Source organism: Ambystoma mexicanum, chromosome 8, assembly GCF_040938575.1.
Source record: "Ambystoma mexicanum isolate Mex_15411 chromosome 8, UKY_AmexF1_1, whole genome shotgun sequence".
Taxonomy (NCBI): domain Eukaryota; kingdom Metazoa; phylum Chordata; class Amphibia; order Caudata; family Ambystomatidae; genus Ambystoma; species Ambystoma mexicanum.
Genome location: NC_090929.1, coordinates 1255294586 through 1255311198, shown reverse-complemented (window position 1 = coordinate 1255311198; position 16613 = coordinate 1255294586). Strand labels below are relative to the sequence as shown.

The 16613-nt window shown below is 48.5% G+C and overlaps 1 protein-coding gene across 3 annotated transcripts in view; it reads right to left on the bottom strand.

The window, feature by feature from the left end:
- IDE (insulin degrading enzyme) overlaps positions 1–16613 on the bottom strand; it is a 2084778-nt gene that overhangs the window by 557576 nt on the left and 1510589 nt on the right. For all 3 annotated transcript variants that reach the window (XM_069611370.1, XM_069611369.1, XM_069611371.1), the window contains one exon: positions 13889–14000. In XM_069611370.1, the coding sequence (XP_069467471.1) occupies positions 13889–14000 (112 nt within the window). The remainder of the gene's footprint in view (positions 1–13888; positions 14001–16613) is intronic.

Below are 16613 nucleotides of genomic sequence, written 5' to 3'. Positions count from 1 at the left end.
TTCCCTTAAATTCCAGACAAGTTAAGCTCACAAAATGAAGTGGGAGCAAAATGGCACTCCAGCAATTTAAAAGGGAGGGAAAGACAAAAGTTAACAGAAATGGATCCACACAAACAGGTAAGTACTCGGGGTAAGCGAACAAGAGAGACTACAATGATACAATCAGATAGAAAAGGCTTAGGGCCAAAATCAATGGTTCAAAAGTCTTTTGCTCAAGATAATACAGTTCAAGGTAGTTTGTGGTAAAGTTCGTGGCACGGTTTCCGGACGAGGTTGGTTGGTAGAAAAGTTAGTTCAAAGAGAAGAGAAGGACAAGCCCTCGGATTGGAGAAAGATTGCAAACACTTTCATCGCAGCTGAACAAAACGCACAACTGGATTAGCACAGTACCTTAAAACGGAGAGGGAGCTGTAGTTGAGGCAGAAGTTCCTGGTAGTTCTTGCAGGCTCACGGTTCCTGAAGCGACTGTTGGACTGATCAGAAGTAGGAAGACTGCAGGGTCCTGCACTACCCAGGGAAGAAACCAGCAGCAGAGCAAATAAGCGAATAAAAGGTGCGCTCCTTAAAACCCAAGCAGGGTCCGACCTTCCTGGCTATTCGGCCCACGTTAGCTCTGTACAGCGAATTCTACCAGAGGAAGGGTCCAGGCTTGCAGACTGGGTGAACTGGTTGGTCCCACAAGCTCAAGGGAAGAAGTTTCCAGGAGGATCTTCTCTGTCGTCGGATACTGGAGATTCGGACCTGCAGCAGAGCTTCACCAGGCGGTTCAGTCGTTATAGGGGTCCTCTTCTTCTAGTTCCTTGTTGGTTCTGTCGTTCCAGTGGTGACTCTGCTCTTCCAGTCCCAGAGACCTGCTTTTTATGCAGTTTTCCCCCACTCATATAGCCTGGCTGTCAATCACACAGCAGGGTGGCTGGCCTGGCAAGGCCAGTCCCCTTAGCCAATTAGACAGGAGTGCGATTTGGGTTACCAAGGGAACCCATGGCAGGGGTCCTAAAACCCCTCCCTCCCATCCTGCCTACCAAGACTCTCAGGCGCCTAAAGGAGGGCTTCTGTGTAGAAGCCCTCGAAAAAGCGATGAACAAAGGGACCAAACCTAGTTTGGCGCGCAGAGTAAAACACGAGAAAGACATTTACAAAAAGAAATGGCGAATAAACCCAGCTGGAACCGTAATAAAATGTATTTGGTCAAGCAGGTTTATGTTTGAGGCTCATATAATAGCCTAAAACATTACCACGTTTATTTAAGATAATCGCAGTAGATACCACTGCCACCAGCCAAGTCTTAATGTAAAGGGAGCGAAACAATGCCCCAAGAGGCACAGACAAAAAGGGATAAGAATTAACCCTTCCCAATACTCCATGGAAGATGGGGTGTACTGGGTCTGTGGTTTTAAAGTGACTAAGGTAAAGTTAATGGCAACTTTACCCTTTTCTGGGGGACTGTAGTCAGCCCCCAAAAATGGAGTCGCTGGGAAGTCTAAAAGACAACCCTGTGTCACTGCACTGAAGGTGCTGTGTAACACACATGAAAAATATGGTGCCCTGGAGTAGGTGAGGCTCCAGTGCCCAAGATCACACAAAAAGTAGAAACACATGTAAGAGTGGGACAAAAGGCTCACAAGCTTACCAGGTGAAAGAAATAAATCCTAGAAATCCAGCAAAGCTGCTGAGGGACTCAGTAGGTAAGGGAAATCAACCATTTATGAGAATTCTCCCTAAGAAGTCGGACTGAAAGGAACTAAGAGCACCCGGCGGCAGCCATGTTAGTGAAGCCTAGATCGCTAAGCGTAGGGAATAACGTGATGGCACATCCTAATGGCGGACACGTCTCCATTGATCCCATAAGCGCTGAAAGAATGGACGCATGACACTCTACTCCTCCTTTTAGATCTCTCGGCCGCATTCGACCTAGTTGATCACAAGGTCCTTTGCAACCATCTAACCTCAGCTGCACACTTCTTCAATGAAGCCATGGCCTGGATTCGGTCATTCCTGTGTAATCGTACTATAAGAGTCTTTTCACATAATGCATCAGCCAAACCCATACCCACCACCTGTGGAGTTCCACAAGGGTCCTCTGTTTCGTCAGCTTTGTATATTATTTTCACAAAGCCCCTCTTTGATGATCTTGATAATCTGGGTGTCACCTACACTAACTATGCAGATGACACACAGATTCTCATACCCATCACTAGTGATTACGAAACTGACTAACTTCCTTAATAAAATATATCTGATTATCTAGGTGTGGCTGGCCACCCATGGCCTCTGTCTGAATGACGAGAAGACGGAGCATCTCCTCGTCGGATCATCAGTAAGACTAATCAACCTAAGTAATCAGTTTAAATCTTTCAATATTGACAGCAATAATATTAAAGTTTCCAGAGAGGTGAAAACCTTGGGCTTCTACCTCGACTCAGCTCTAAACCTAAAGAGACAGGTCAATGCCACAGCATCAGCCACAGCATACACTTGTAAATTAATTAACGCTTGCAAGCCCGTCCTTTCAACAGCCAGCTGTACTACACTGGTTGGAGCTCTAATTTGATCGAAATTAGACTACTGTAACACCTTATGTCTAGGCTCCAGTAATTACAACATAACCAAACTTCAAACCCTAGAGAATAATGCGCCAAGAACAGCGCTCAACATTCCTAGAACCCAGCACATCTCAGCTGCCAGATGCAGCACAAACTGACTTGCAGTCAAAGATAGAATCACGCACAAATGTCTAGCTAATTCTGCCTCGAAAAATCTAGCTGAAAATTTACCAAAAAAATCTCAGAACACCCCCCAAGAACTATATACTCACACTGCCTGAATGTACCTAGTTAAAACTGCAAAAAGCATGCACAAGTAGCTTTCCAGTGATGGCCTCTAAACTATGGAGCTATTACCTATTGACCTTAGTGCAGAACCCTCCTACTATATTTTCAGGAAAAACACGAAATCCTGGCGCCTGTCCCTTGATGTATAAATCATATCTCAGTTCAAGTTCCCTGTATATATCGGTAGGTAACATTTAATTATTTGTAATTATCTTGTAAATACTCTATTGTTTTATTACTGCTCTGTATGTAAACTATGTAACTTTGTAACACGCCCAGATACCTCCGGGTTTGGTGCGCTATATAAATAAACATACTGTGCAGACATCCAATCACGATTGCAGCGTCCAATAACGACAGCATGGTAAAGGGGACTGTTGGTGTTGCTGTGAGGTCGAGCCAGCTTGTATAGGCCCCCCCTTAAACACATGGCTGCTGACTCAGCACTTAATCACTTTTGATTTCCAAAAAGTTCTGCTTTCGATCTCATAGAACAGGCTTGCCCATAAGTATGGAAGAAAGAACGGGACGTAGGAGTACAGTATTTGTATGAGGACCAGCCCCTTGAGTGGGTTCTCTTTCTTCATATTGGCTTTTGTGGATGGGGCCAGAGATATCTTTGGTTCCTCTGGGGTGGTAGACACAGGAGAGGCAGGGCACCCACAGAAGTCTTACCAGCCTTGTGGAGTGTTGTAGATACTTTAGCTACTCTCTTCTGGACTGCTAATGAATGCCACGACTGACAGGCACTACATAAGTCTGTGTCTAGAATGAGACCCCAAGTACCAGACAAGCATCACTGGGGATTTGGCATTTATTTTTCTGCTCGGCACAGGAGTGTGATAGGTTCTCTGCTACGCCCTCCGTTACGTGAATTGGGTTTTGAGCGAAATCAACCCACACTGTTGTTTTTACTATGGGCTGATTCCCCAGGTGATGGGTGGACTCTTATTGTATCTTAAAAAAAGAACACTTTATATTGTAAAGCTTTTCCTCAGGGATATATTACGAAATGTGTTTTTTGTATGTTTGTGTTTTTATGATTATGATATTGATGTGATTGTGTTCTTAAAACAGGTGTTTTCTCTTGGCACCCATACTGTTCTGTATTTTATTCTGTATGTGCACTGTTTTTATGGAAAGCTCTGTACATTTCCGAAATAAACATTATGATTTGGCATTTACTTCTGGTAGCCTTAATAGGGCTTGAATCCCGAGGGGGGAGAAAAAAAAGTGGAATGCATAGCCCAAAAAAAAAAAAAAGAGTATTGTTGTTCCTGAGGCAGTGTCTGAGCAGGCAGAAAAACAAGAATCTACTACATGGGGTGCAGGCGGATAGAAATATACCAACCAATATATCACCTCTAGAGCTATAGGTGCCAACATCCCTGATTGGAGCATATACAGTGCCGAACTGTGCCCACTGTTGGTTGGACATTTCCAATGTCAGACTGCGTCTGGAGAATGTACTTGGAAAGACTTCCGGATAAACATCGTAGGGCGCCAATTATGACATTCCGTCTTAATGATTTTAAGACCGAAGTAGTACTAGCGCATTGGGATAAAAGTGCGACACAAATACAATAAGTGCCGCATGTGTAATACACAAAAGGAAACGCTAAAGCACTTGACATTACTTTGTACTGCATTAACGGACGAAAGAATGAAACATATGGGAACATTTTTAGATGGCATTCAAACGCTGAGTGTTGACGAATCCTGGGCCTTGTGTTTTGAAGACTCAAATAGAAGGTTGACTATTGCATTGACTTTTTTTTGGAGGATATAATCAGGAGATTTAATTAAAAAATGTTTGAGATTTACATGAATCGGAGTTTATTGTAAAACTGTGGTATGACATCAGGAAAGTAGTTATATTTAATTGTTCCTCTCTTGACTTTTCTTTTATTTTCTTAAAATTGGTAATCTAATGTATTTAATTGACTTAAGAAATGGAATCTTATTTTAAAGGTTTGTAGCAAACCATACAAAATTTTAAAATAGGGTGAGGAATTTGTGGGAGGAAGGTATCAATTAGAAATTATTTATACCTGGCTGCAACAAAAATGCTTCATTAAAATCAATATTGTAATTTTTGTAACTATTTTATTGGTATGTGAAAGGGAGGCAAGCCTAGGAATGTACCAATCTATTGTACTCAACCTTTAAACATAGGCCATTACTACATAGTCTTTACACCCGCCCCCTTATTTGGCAATCATTAATCTTGCTGATCAATAAAGGCTAGCCAGAATACACACAAATGGCTTTCCATTTCCAACCGACGGCCAATGACAGAAACCTCTTTACTGCACACATGTGGTGGCAATGTGGTACCCCTAAAGTCGAGGAAGGGTGTGGCGGGGGCAGGTTACATCCTGGGGAGTGGAAATAAGGCACGTTGGGGTATTCAGACCTCTTCGCCAACCCCAAAATGCTGCAGTGGTCTTAAAACTGTCATCCAGCCCCCAACCAAACCTGCCAAATTTTAGATCAGCTTAGAGATACCCAAAATTCAAATGTGATTATTTCTGCCCAAGTCTGAAAATGTCAGTTGGAAATTGCAACAAAAGAATGGGTTAGTGAAGAGCATACTACTGCAAAGGCACATTCAATGTGCATTTTAAATTATCAAGAATGTTAAAGTCATGATGGTGCAAAATAGGATTATTAAAACAGCTGTATGTAACCCTTAAGCTAAACCACAGTTTGGCCTGAATATCAGCACCTCGGCAAACAAAGCAGGACTTAACATCTGGCTCTTGCGATGGTAAAAGAGAGCAAACATTTTTCACAACAGGGAAAGATACACTGGATGGTAGGGTGTGGAAATAATAAGTTACTCACCGTAGTGACCAACGTACTCTTAGTCCATAGTCCCCTTTCCTCCATATTGCATGGGCGTCCCTTCCAAGGGACGGGAGACGGAACCTTTTTCAACTGAAAAAACCTTCCCCTTTAAATTTAGAGGCACGTGGGGCGTGGCCCAGGGAGCATGCGCTGCCCAGACTCTGCCCTCCGGCGCCACACCTCAGTCCCCATTGACGCGTCGACAATAGATTTTACATTGCCCAATGACACCAGTATTATTAGGGTGGAGGTTGGTGGGACGTATGAAGGAAAGGGGACTAGGGACTAAGAGTACTTTAGTCACTACGGTGAGTAACTTTAATTACTCTTACGTCCCGTCCACTTTCCTCCATACTGTATGGACGATTACAACTGATTGTAGCCCCAGGGTGGAGAGGAGACCCTCCTTAAACAAATAGGTTACTGCGAACCGCCTGTCCGAAAGCCACGTCACATCTAGAGCTGGCATCCAAACAGTAATGCTTGCAGAAAGCTGAGGGAGTGGCCCAAGTGGCCACCCTGCTTATGACTTGCCAAGCGACATGGCGCTGGAATGCGATGGCTATTGTCTTGGACCTGACTGAGTGGGCGTGCATGTTGGCTGGAAGCGGCTTGTGCTGGCCCTCATACGCCTCTCTGATGGCAGAGACCATCCAGTGGGATTTGGAAGCATTAGAGGCCCGATAGCCTGGTCTTGAGCCTTCAAAAGTGACAAACAGGGCGTCCGAGTGCGGAAGCCCTTGGTCCTGTCCAAGTAAAATTGTAGGGCATGCCTAAGATACAGGCTGTGCAGCACTCTCTGTGCTTTGTCAAAAAACATAGGAAGGACTATTTCCTCGTTCAGGTGGAAAGCAGACAGCAACTTGGGCAGGAATGCTGGGTGTGAGCCCCGTCAAATGTTTCATGACGATAGGATTGGAGCAGTAGAAGATTCCCACCTCTGAGTTCCTGTAAGCTCCGATGGCTGCTAGATATGTACGGCAAGTGGCAACCTGCACGCCAGAGTTGGCGTGGTGCGCCGAGAAGGAGAGCACGTCGTCCAAAGTACATTCCAGTGGATTGAGGTCTTTGGAGTCTGTCCAGTGGTAGAATCTGGTCCATTTGTTTTATACTGAGCCCTGGTAGCCTTGCTCCTTGCGCCCTGAATGATTTCCAGATTAGCCTGCGAGAGGCCGCGTTATCTGCTCAGGAGACACGCTGTGAGAGCTAGTTTCTCTGGTGCGGGGTGGATGACCTTGCCCCCCCTGCTGCACCAGAAGATGTGCTGGGCCCATCGGGAGATGAATCAGGGGCATCTCCGAGAGGCTGAGCTGCGACGAGAACCATGGCCTGGCCGGCCACCATGGAGCTATCAGAATGATGTGGAGTTGGTGAGAAGCCTTGATCTTGCAAATTACTCTGTGAATTAGCGGAGTGGGCGGAAAGGCGTAAGCCCTCATGCCGTTCCACTGAAGCCAAAATGCGTCACCCAGGGAGCTAGGACCCTGTCCCTGCCAGGAAGAAAACTGAGGGAACTTCTTGTTGTGCCAGGTGGCAAAGAGATCCACCTGGGGATGACCCCACTTGTTGAAGATCTCCTGAATAACGAGGTTGTTTAGCTGCCACTCATAATTGTCCGCTCCCAGCCTGCTGAGCCTGTCCGGCTCCAGGTTGGATTCTCCCGGGAGATGGACTGCCGTGAGGTAGATGTTGTTTTCCAGGGTCCACTCCCACATGCTGATTGCCAGTCTGCACAGAGGAGAGGAACTGGTGCCTCCCTGCTTGTTGACATAGTACATGCTGGTCAAGTTGTCTGTCTGGATGAGGACAAACTTGCCCCCGAGAAGTGGTAGGAATTCCCTGAGCGCTAGCCAGATGGCATTCAGTTCTAGCCAATTGATGTGGTATTCCTGTTCCTGTCGAGTCCAAGTGCCGTGAAACGAGAGATTGTCCAAGGTGGCTCCCCAGCCCCCGGGCTAGGAATCCATGGTGACAGTGGCCTATGGGGTGGGAGGCCGGAAGGGCTTGCCCGTCCGTAGGTTGCCATCCCTGGACCACCATGTTAGGTCCGGATGGAGAGATGGAGGAACGTTGATCATCTCGGATTGAGAGGCCCGCTCCTGGTTCCATGAGGCCGCTAAGTGCAGCTGAATCCTCCTCATCTTCAGTATTGTGTGCGGAACGGCTAAAAGGACCGCCGCCAATAAACCCAGGATATGTTGGTACCACCATGCCAAGGTGATCCCTCTGCTGAGGAAGTGGTTGGTGGCCCTCTTGATGGCCGAGATCTTGTCTTTCAACGGAAATACTTTCTTGGAGCATGTGTCCCAGATGAGGCCCAAGAATGTCAGTCTGCGCGGGCTGCAGCTGTGACTTCTTGAGATTGAGCGAGAAGCGCAGATCGTGCAGTGTGTTCATAAGGGCATGGGAAGAGTGGTGAACCGCTTCCGGAGATGTAGCCCTGACGAGCCAATCGTTGAGGTATGGGTAGATGTGGAGGCTCTGCGTTCTGAGGAGGGCTACCACCGTATTCATGAGCCTGGTAAAGACCCCGGGGGCCGAGTTGAGGCCAAAAGGAAGGACCTTGTATTGAAAATGGTAGCCCATGATCCTGAACCATAGGAAAGAATGATGGGGCTGCCAAATCGGGACGTGAAGGTACGAGTCCTTCAGGTCGAGGGAGCACATCCAGTCTTCCTTGAACAATGTCTCCGCTACAAAAGCGGGCGTAACCATCTTGAATTTCTGAAGGGGCAAGGAGAGGTTGAGGGTGGAAAGATCCAGCGCAACTCTCAGGCCCCGTTACGCTCACCTGGTCTCTGCGCGGATGTTGGTGCACCGTTGCAGACCTCCCAGGGAATAGGATCCCCCCCCCCCCAATCTGCTTTGTTCCGCTGCAAATAGGCTGTGGGCTGCTGCAATGAATTGGAACACTGCTCCTGCGCAAATATGAGAGGATGTAAGTTTGCTGGCCTGTGAGCAAATTCCCTCTCAAACCCTTCCTCCCATAGCGTGGTGAGCATGCATCGTCCCATTAAGGCTCACCTGTAGATTATTAACGGTGACCTATCAGTCCTGCTACTTCTGGCAGGGGTGCATGTAGAATAAGGACCAAGTTCCTTCACTGGTCCTTTGTATGTGGTGTCCAGTCCAGCTGCGACAAATCCATGCCTTTCTGGTAAGTGTCTTTCTGTTCTCTCTTTGTCTTGAAGTATTGGTATTGTCTTTCTCACAACCTGTTGTCAGCTCTGTAATAATGGCCATCTTTCTCCCAATAGGTGAGATGGCGGTCCAGCAGAACAACAGAGCCCGTGGTGACTGCAGGTGAGGAGCGGAGGCTCCTGCGGCGGTCCGGCAGCAGGTAAGTGAGCTTTTAAGGACAAGGGCGACAAACTGCAGGTTCGTATGTCTAACCTTGCCTTTTGTCCTTTTACAGGGTCCGCCTTCGTGGAAGAAGATGTCGTGCTGAGGTGCCCAGAGCCGAAGTTCTGCGTGCAGAGGATGAAGATGTCGTGCCCAGAGCTGAAGTCCTGCCTTCCGGAAGATGAAGAATGGACGCCACGCTCAGCGGTGAAGAATGCAGGTGAAAGCTGACTCCAGGAGGTAAGCGTATGGACAGGAGAATGGATTGCCAAGGTAAGTGCTGCTTATTCTTGGCGGCGGTGAGCTTTACGCTGCATGGGAATACAGATTAACGCGAAGCGTGCGCCTTGGGGTTGGGCTGGCTTTTATAGCTGAGCTCTTAAGGCCACGCCCTCTAGTTCAGTTCTGATTGCCACACCCTGCCACTCCTTAAAGTTGCATGTGCAGCTTATAGTTGGAAAGTTGCATGTGCAGATCAAGACAGAAAGCCACACCAGGACTGATTGCACACAAGTGGGATGTTCTTGAAAGCACTCCTGCCCATAATGCAAGAGTCTTGCTTATGTTTCTCCATGAGCCTGACGCCAAAGGCGCCAGGACTGAGTCCAACCGGACCCCCTGTGTATAAACGTCCCAAAGGGACGTGCATGAACCATGGTGCCCCTTGCTCCCTTCAACCTGATGGTGCAGCTCCTGTGATCCTGGGCAAGTGGCCATGACAGCCCCGCCTGGTTCTTCTTCTGAATGGCAGAAATCCTGGAGTAAAAGCCCAAGCCTCGCTGGGAGGCTGGCGCTTACTCCACCGCCTGGTTCTCTACGAGCGACCGAACATCTGCCAGAAGAGGTGCTGTCCCAACCAGAGGGAGTGGAGGGGAGGAGAGCCTGGGATAGGTAGGCGGTACCCTGTGGATACTACGAGAGGATCCAGGGGTCCGCAAAATTCGGGCACCAGAAATGTGCATGGAGAGCAAGCCTGCCCCTCACAGGAGACACGTGGACCCGAAGGGACGTGTCATGCCTTCTTTCCCTCTGAGGCTGTCGCGGAGGAGGGGAACCGGAAAAAGCCCTTACCCCCCACCCCCCTTTTGTTGCTTGCGCCGGTTCTGAGACAGCAAGCGGCCCGGCTGCCCGGATCTCCGTTCCTGGGAGCCGCGGAACCCTCCATACGTACGCCGCTGTGACTGGGTGTACGACTTGGGTATGGTCTTTGTCAAGATGGATAAAGATCTGGCCGTTCGTGAGCCGTTTTTATTCTTGTCCAGCTCTTCGTCCGTGGTGGAGTGGAAGAGGTCCCCACCCTCGAAGGGTAGACCTAATATGCGTTCCTGGATGTCCGGGTTGAATTACGTGGCCCGGAGCCAGGCCATCCTTCTCATGTCTGTGGCGCTACAGATGGCACGGCCAGAGGTGTTGATATGGGCCACAGTGGATTCCATGTGGTCAGGCGTCACCAGCTTGGCCTCTGCCAGCCTCGCCTTAAAACGTGATTGGCTCTGCGTAGGGAGTTCCGGGAGGAAGTCCACAATTTCCTGCCATAAACTCTGGTTAGCGGCAGCAAGCATGGCATCGGCATTGGCTTGACGAAGGTGCAGGGACGCGTTGGAATAGAGTTTCTTTCCATGCGCCTCCAAGATCCTCTCCTCCTTGTCTAGTAAAACCGCAGAGGAGGAGGCTGAGGACGACTGAGTCTTGGAGTTTAGTGATGCTGCAGCGATCACCGAGAAGTGTGGCTGATGATGGGCCGAGAGCAACAGTGTATCCCTCTCCAACTGCCTGTACTTGGTGGCTAGGCGTCCATTGACCGGCTGGGCCGAGTGGGGCTCAAGCCAACCCTTCTTGGCCAGGGAGACTACATCGGTCTGCAGAGGAATCCCTGTTTCGGCAGAGGGGCATCGCGTGAGGGCTTCAGCCAGAACCCCTCTGCCGGCTGCTCGAACTCAGGCTGGGGTAGGCCCATGTATTCCGCCAGCACAGCAAGACGTTTGTGGAAGGCCCTGACTGAGGATGGCGTGTCCGTATCCTCCTCCTCCTCCTCCTCCTCCTCATCATCTGTGTCCTGCAGATGATGAGGATCCTGTGGAGGTGGGGGGAGTAGTTGGAGCCGGAGCCTGGGGCACAGGGACCACAGACGGGGGCTGAGGACGCAGCAGAGGCTGGTACGGAACCAGATGAGGTGTCGGCTGGGGGAGCGGGGACCAGCGGCTGTACGGGGGCACCCACGGAGGCGCTTGTGGTGCCGTTAGCATAGTCGGGAGGACTTCCCTGATGGTGTCCTTGAGGATAACCCCCATCCGAGGTGACTTCATGAGCCCGAGGAGCCTCTCAAAGAACCCCTCTTCAGTGATCTAAGGGGCCCTAGGGGGTACTGACGGGGTAGCCGGGGGATGCTGGAGCCGCTGCATACCTCTCATGGTGCCTAACCCCGTGCATCCCGATCGAGTCCATCAGCCCCGGGAGCAGGCATCCGGATACTTATTAAAACCCCAACAACCCCGGCTGGGGGCTGTGTGGATTCAGCCAGGCACATCATAGAAATCAGTCCTGGCAAATGAGTCCAAGCCAACATGATGCCTGGATGGGACTATTTTATTACAGGGACTATTTTTCACTTGGGTGTGGTTCTGGGCAACTTCTTACCTGGGACTACTTTGCAGGCTATTTAAACCACGCCCGAACAGCAACTCATGCTTCGTGTTACTCTGCATCCAGCAGCGTAACGCTCACCGTGTCTGCAAGTCAGCATCCAGTCTTCTGCCACGCCCGCCTCGAATCCGGAGCTCCTAGACAAAAGGAAAAGAAAGGAGAAGAGGTTAGATCATGGACATTATTTGATTCCTTACCCGATTCCGGACCCACCACATCTCTGAGCCTGGAAAGGACATTATTTCAGCACGCATCGCTTCGCCAGCAGCAACTCCACGTTATACTCACCAGTCCACCGCATCTTTCGACTCGGTGCCACCTCCATCCTTTTCTTCGTCGAAACCCAGCACCTGGGAGGAAAACAAAAGGAACAACAAGGTGAGCCGAGAAAACCGACAAAGACAATCACTTGCCACCATAGGCTTACCTGCTTTACCACCGGAGGTATTATCCTTTAATTCGCCGCATCTTCCTATGCCGCACCTATAAAGGGAGAGAAAACAGCAAGTTAAACTCATGCAACTTTTACTGGACAGTGTTTGGTAATACAGACTCTTACCTGAACGCCATCAGCTGCCTCTAGGCAATATTCTTTTGGACCCAGCTGCAACCTAACGAGGGACTGGAACAAGAGTGAACATCGGACATATTGAACTCTCTGAACTTTATAGACACTGGAGTCAATATTCCCCCGGAACTCCTCCAGTACCTTCAAACCAGTGGAGTAACTGGTATCTACGCGGCCCTGCATGCCATGCAGAATGGAGAGCTCATCATTTAAAAACATAAGGTGAGGTTACCAAGAGGGGATATCGGAGGTGATTAGTGGGGAGAACGAGCACAGTTGGGGGGCCATCACTAAAGTCCACGGGTGGCCAAATCCCTTTCTCCACTTGCAGGAGAATACTTCTACGAGTCCAGCAGACAAGATTAGGCGGGCCAGTCCAGACTGTCATCTCTGCACTACGCATCACTTTTGTGGAGACCGCAGCTGTCCGGGTCCGATCGACGCCCCTGTGGGTACCAGGTGAGCGTAACAATACCCTGCCCGTATGGACCAAGTGGGAAGCTGCCCTGCGCATAAGAAGGATAGGCTGTCGGCCGCATACCTGGTTGAGGCCAGTCCCACCTCGACACTCTTTCTTCGCCGAACTCCTCGAATGGCGTCAGACAGATGCCTCTGTCTGGCGCAGTGGCCATCTTGTCGAGCTGCCTGCCACGTGCCTGCAACGTGTTGCTCGGTTCGCTGGGCCCAGCCTCCTCCAGGACTCTTGTATGTGGATCACCAGACCGACCCTGCTCCTCGGGCCTAGGCCTGGCAGGTGCGACACCCTCAACCCGGGGGTCGTTAGAGATGCGTTAAGGCACCCCCTCAGATATATTGCTGGTACAAGGGCAGAGCCCCTCGGATGACGATTCGGTACAAGAACCTTCCGGCCCCTCAACACTGCCACTGGGAGGATCCAAGGATCTCTTGGCCCGAGGGCAGGTAGCTGAAGCAGCCTCGGTGCACGTGCTGGTACAAGGACCTGAACGGTCCCTCCCACGCGGGAGAGTCCTTGGGAAGGAGTCTCCTTTGCGGGGTACGATGGAAAATAGCAGCCCTTCCTTGGGCCTGGCTCTGTGTTTCACAAAGTTCTTGAGGTCCTCTGGAGGAGACTTCTGGAAGAGCTCCCTCCACCTGGCTAGTCTGTTCTTCTGCGCTTTCGATGACAGCGAGCCACACGCTGAACAAGCTTGACAACCATGGTCTGGGCCAAGGCAATGTAGGCAGAGGGCGTGGGGGTCTGAAGTTGGGAAGAGCTTGTTGCAGGATGGGCATCTGCTGAACCCTGTGGAAGTCGACATGCGCCGGGGAGGAGTGTGGCGCCTGAGGACCGAGTACCTGAATGATAAAAAGACCCAAAAAAAGACAAAGAGAAGTAGTATCCGTGCGTGGAACTACATGGCCGAAGCAAAACCCAGAAGCGCTGGTGAATTCGGCCCGTTCCCATCCCCTTGGAAGGGACGCCCATTCAGTATGAAGGAAAGGGGACCGGACGTAAGAGTATTATATAGAATCCAAGTTTTATTTCCATTAAGACATTTCTTTTTTATACAGCAAAACTACAGTGTCAATTCAATTTCAAAGTACTAGTTAAAGACTAACTGTAAGGTGTCTCTCATACACTCACTCTCTCACACAAGTTTATCTAGGAAGTTGGTAACTTCAATTCCCTTACCGTCAGGTAATTGCACCTCTCTGTATCGGACTAGTTGGCTTGGAAGTAGAGGTTTTGTGTGAGCATGCTCAATAAGAGTATCCTCTACCATTTGCATAATTCCTAGTGCAGACTGTAAGAAAAAAACAGATGAACCAAGGTTATTTCAAACGGAAACAAAAGCATTTTATACTTAAGTATATGTCATTGTTAAACACATGACATGATTCCACACATTGACAGTTGACACTTGAACAATTGTGTTTTTATATTGGAATTAGCAATACTCAATGTTTTTAAGGAACATTTTTTGTGGGATTGTCAATGTACAAGGTATTGCTATGAGACTTCAATGTGCATGGCAAGATGTGGTGAAGAGTGGATAAAATAATTAGTTGAATGCCTTAGCGAATGAACCAGGTTTTTAGGGTTCAGCAGAATTAGAGTAAGCTTAAATTGTGACAAGTGGTTGGGTGCAGGGAGTTCCAAACAGATTCACTTTGTTTCAAATTATCTGCCTCTGATTGGGATCCATTTGAAAGAGAGGAGACTAACAAATAAGTTAATGTTAGAAAAGTGGAAAAGATGAAATTTTTGTGGGGTGATACCCTCATGCAAGATATTTTGGGGTGTATCAGTGAATAGCCATTTGGAGCAGCACCAGAACTAGAGCTTGCCATTTCCTTGTAATGGCATCCATCCAGCACACGAGTGGAGTGTTAAGGTGATATGGCCTGGTCGATTGACATTGCTTATTGGTCTGGCTGATGAATTTGTTTATTTTACCGTACTATTGGCTCCTTCATGTAAGGTTGTGCAGTCGTTGAATTCACGGTTGTTAATTTATTTCTCACCTTCCAACTGCAATTTAAACTTAAGGGTTGTAAGTTTCAATAAAGTTTCAGGGAGGTGGGGGGGGTGGATAGCCCTCTGAGCAACTGCCATCGATATGAGATTTAAAAAGTGAAGCGAATGGTCTACAGTTACTCTGAGGCTCTTGGCCTATTTTTTGTTTTGAACATACAGTCAAAGATGGCTAGGTTAGAACAGTGTATCTGAAGACTAAGACTTTGGGGTAACCAATATGGACTCAGAATAAATGGGGATTAACAAAACCACCACAACTAGGGATCATTGAGCAGGGGGCGACTTTCAACACCTAGAGTTATCCGCATCATGACAAGGGGCAATTGAGGGACGCCTTTGAGACCCACTCCCAATCTGGCAAAACCTTGCCACAGTCCTAGGTTTTGGGAAATCCCCAGGGATATCCAACCCATTGCGAGCCTGATATGGCAGAGTTTCCAGGTTGAGCAACTGGCCCCCGCATGGCATCTCCCACTCATGAAGGCACGCAGAGTGTTCAGACATGGTCAGCAAAACAGAAAAAGAAAACACAAGAGACACATTGGGCACAGTCTACTGACCATCCATGCACAAAAGTTACTGAGAATAGTTGCTATGGCCACAGAGGGAGAAGCTGAGCAGCTAGGGTACTGAGCAAGACCATGCCAAAGCTAGGTGATCACCATAACACTGTATGGCTTAAAATGAGCAGCCATGGGCCACTTAACACATTTCCATGGATTAGAAGAATTAGCTTGGCTTGAAGGCAGCAAACCGAGCAAGAACTCAATACAGATCCACAAACACTAGCAATGTAGCGGTGTCTCGAAAACAGCACTCATTAGCCAATACGTCAAGAGCAGAGCGATAAAAAGTTGCTTAACACAATTAAAAGGGTTGGATTGCGAGGGGTGTGAAGTAGGAAAGAAAGTAGAGGGAAAATGGAGCAGGGAGACCAAGAGGAGATAAAGAAGTGAAGGGGATAGAAAGGACGCAAGGAGATGACAAACGCTGGGAAGGAGGAGGGGACAGAGGGAGAGGAAAAACAAGACCACATGGTGAAGGAGAGTGGTAGTAGGGAAAGAACAGCATGAATGATAGAGAAGAGAACAAGGTAAATTGGAAGGCAAGAGTACACAATGAAGAGAGGAAAGCAGATGAACGAAGGTAAGGCGTGTTAGAAGCAGAAATAAGGAAGAACAGAGGAACACAACAAAGCCACTGAGTAAAGTGCCGAGGGAGAGAGGATGTCCCAAACTGGTCCATAGTTTGTGTACTTGGGTGTAAAAGAGAATGAGCCCAGGGACAAAGGGACAAGGGCACCTACATACAGACACTGACATTTGTCAGGGGAACTAAAGGCTCTGCAGAGGAGACTGCCATAGTACCCTTGGGCCCCTCTAACCAGCATTAAAGGTTTGATGACCGTCATATCACTAAAGGGACCTGGGTAGTTGTGCTTGATAACTGCGCATTCAGCAGGTTCAACCAGACATTGTGCTCTAAACATTGCCTGTCAAAGGTCAGCAGCAGCCAAGAAAGCAGTACTTTGGAGCACTATAAACCACCAATGACTGGTAAAACCAGGGTTACGCAACCCTGGTGCAACACAGACACTTTATAGTGGCAGACTCAGGGCTTCGTTCTTTTAGAAACACAACAATCACATTTCTGCTAATCCATTTCTCAAGCACCATTTGGTTAGACAATCACCCTTTTTATTTCTTGCCTTAAGGGAACCTTGTAGACATTACTATCCATGCTTCCTCTGGTGCTCCAAAAATAAAGTTACAACACAATTTGTCTAACAAGGACTGTAGATCCTCTATCCGTTTCTCTTGGCAAATGCAGATGTACTTTTTGGATATGAAACATTTGAACCAAAATATGGTACTAGTGG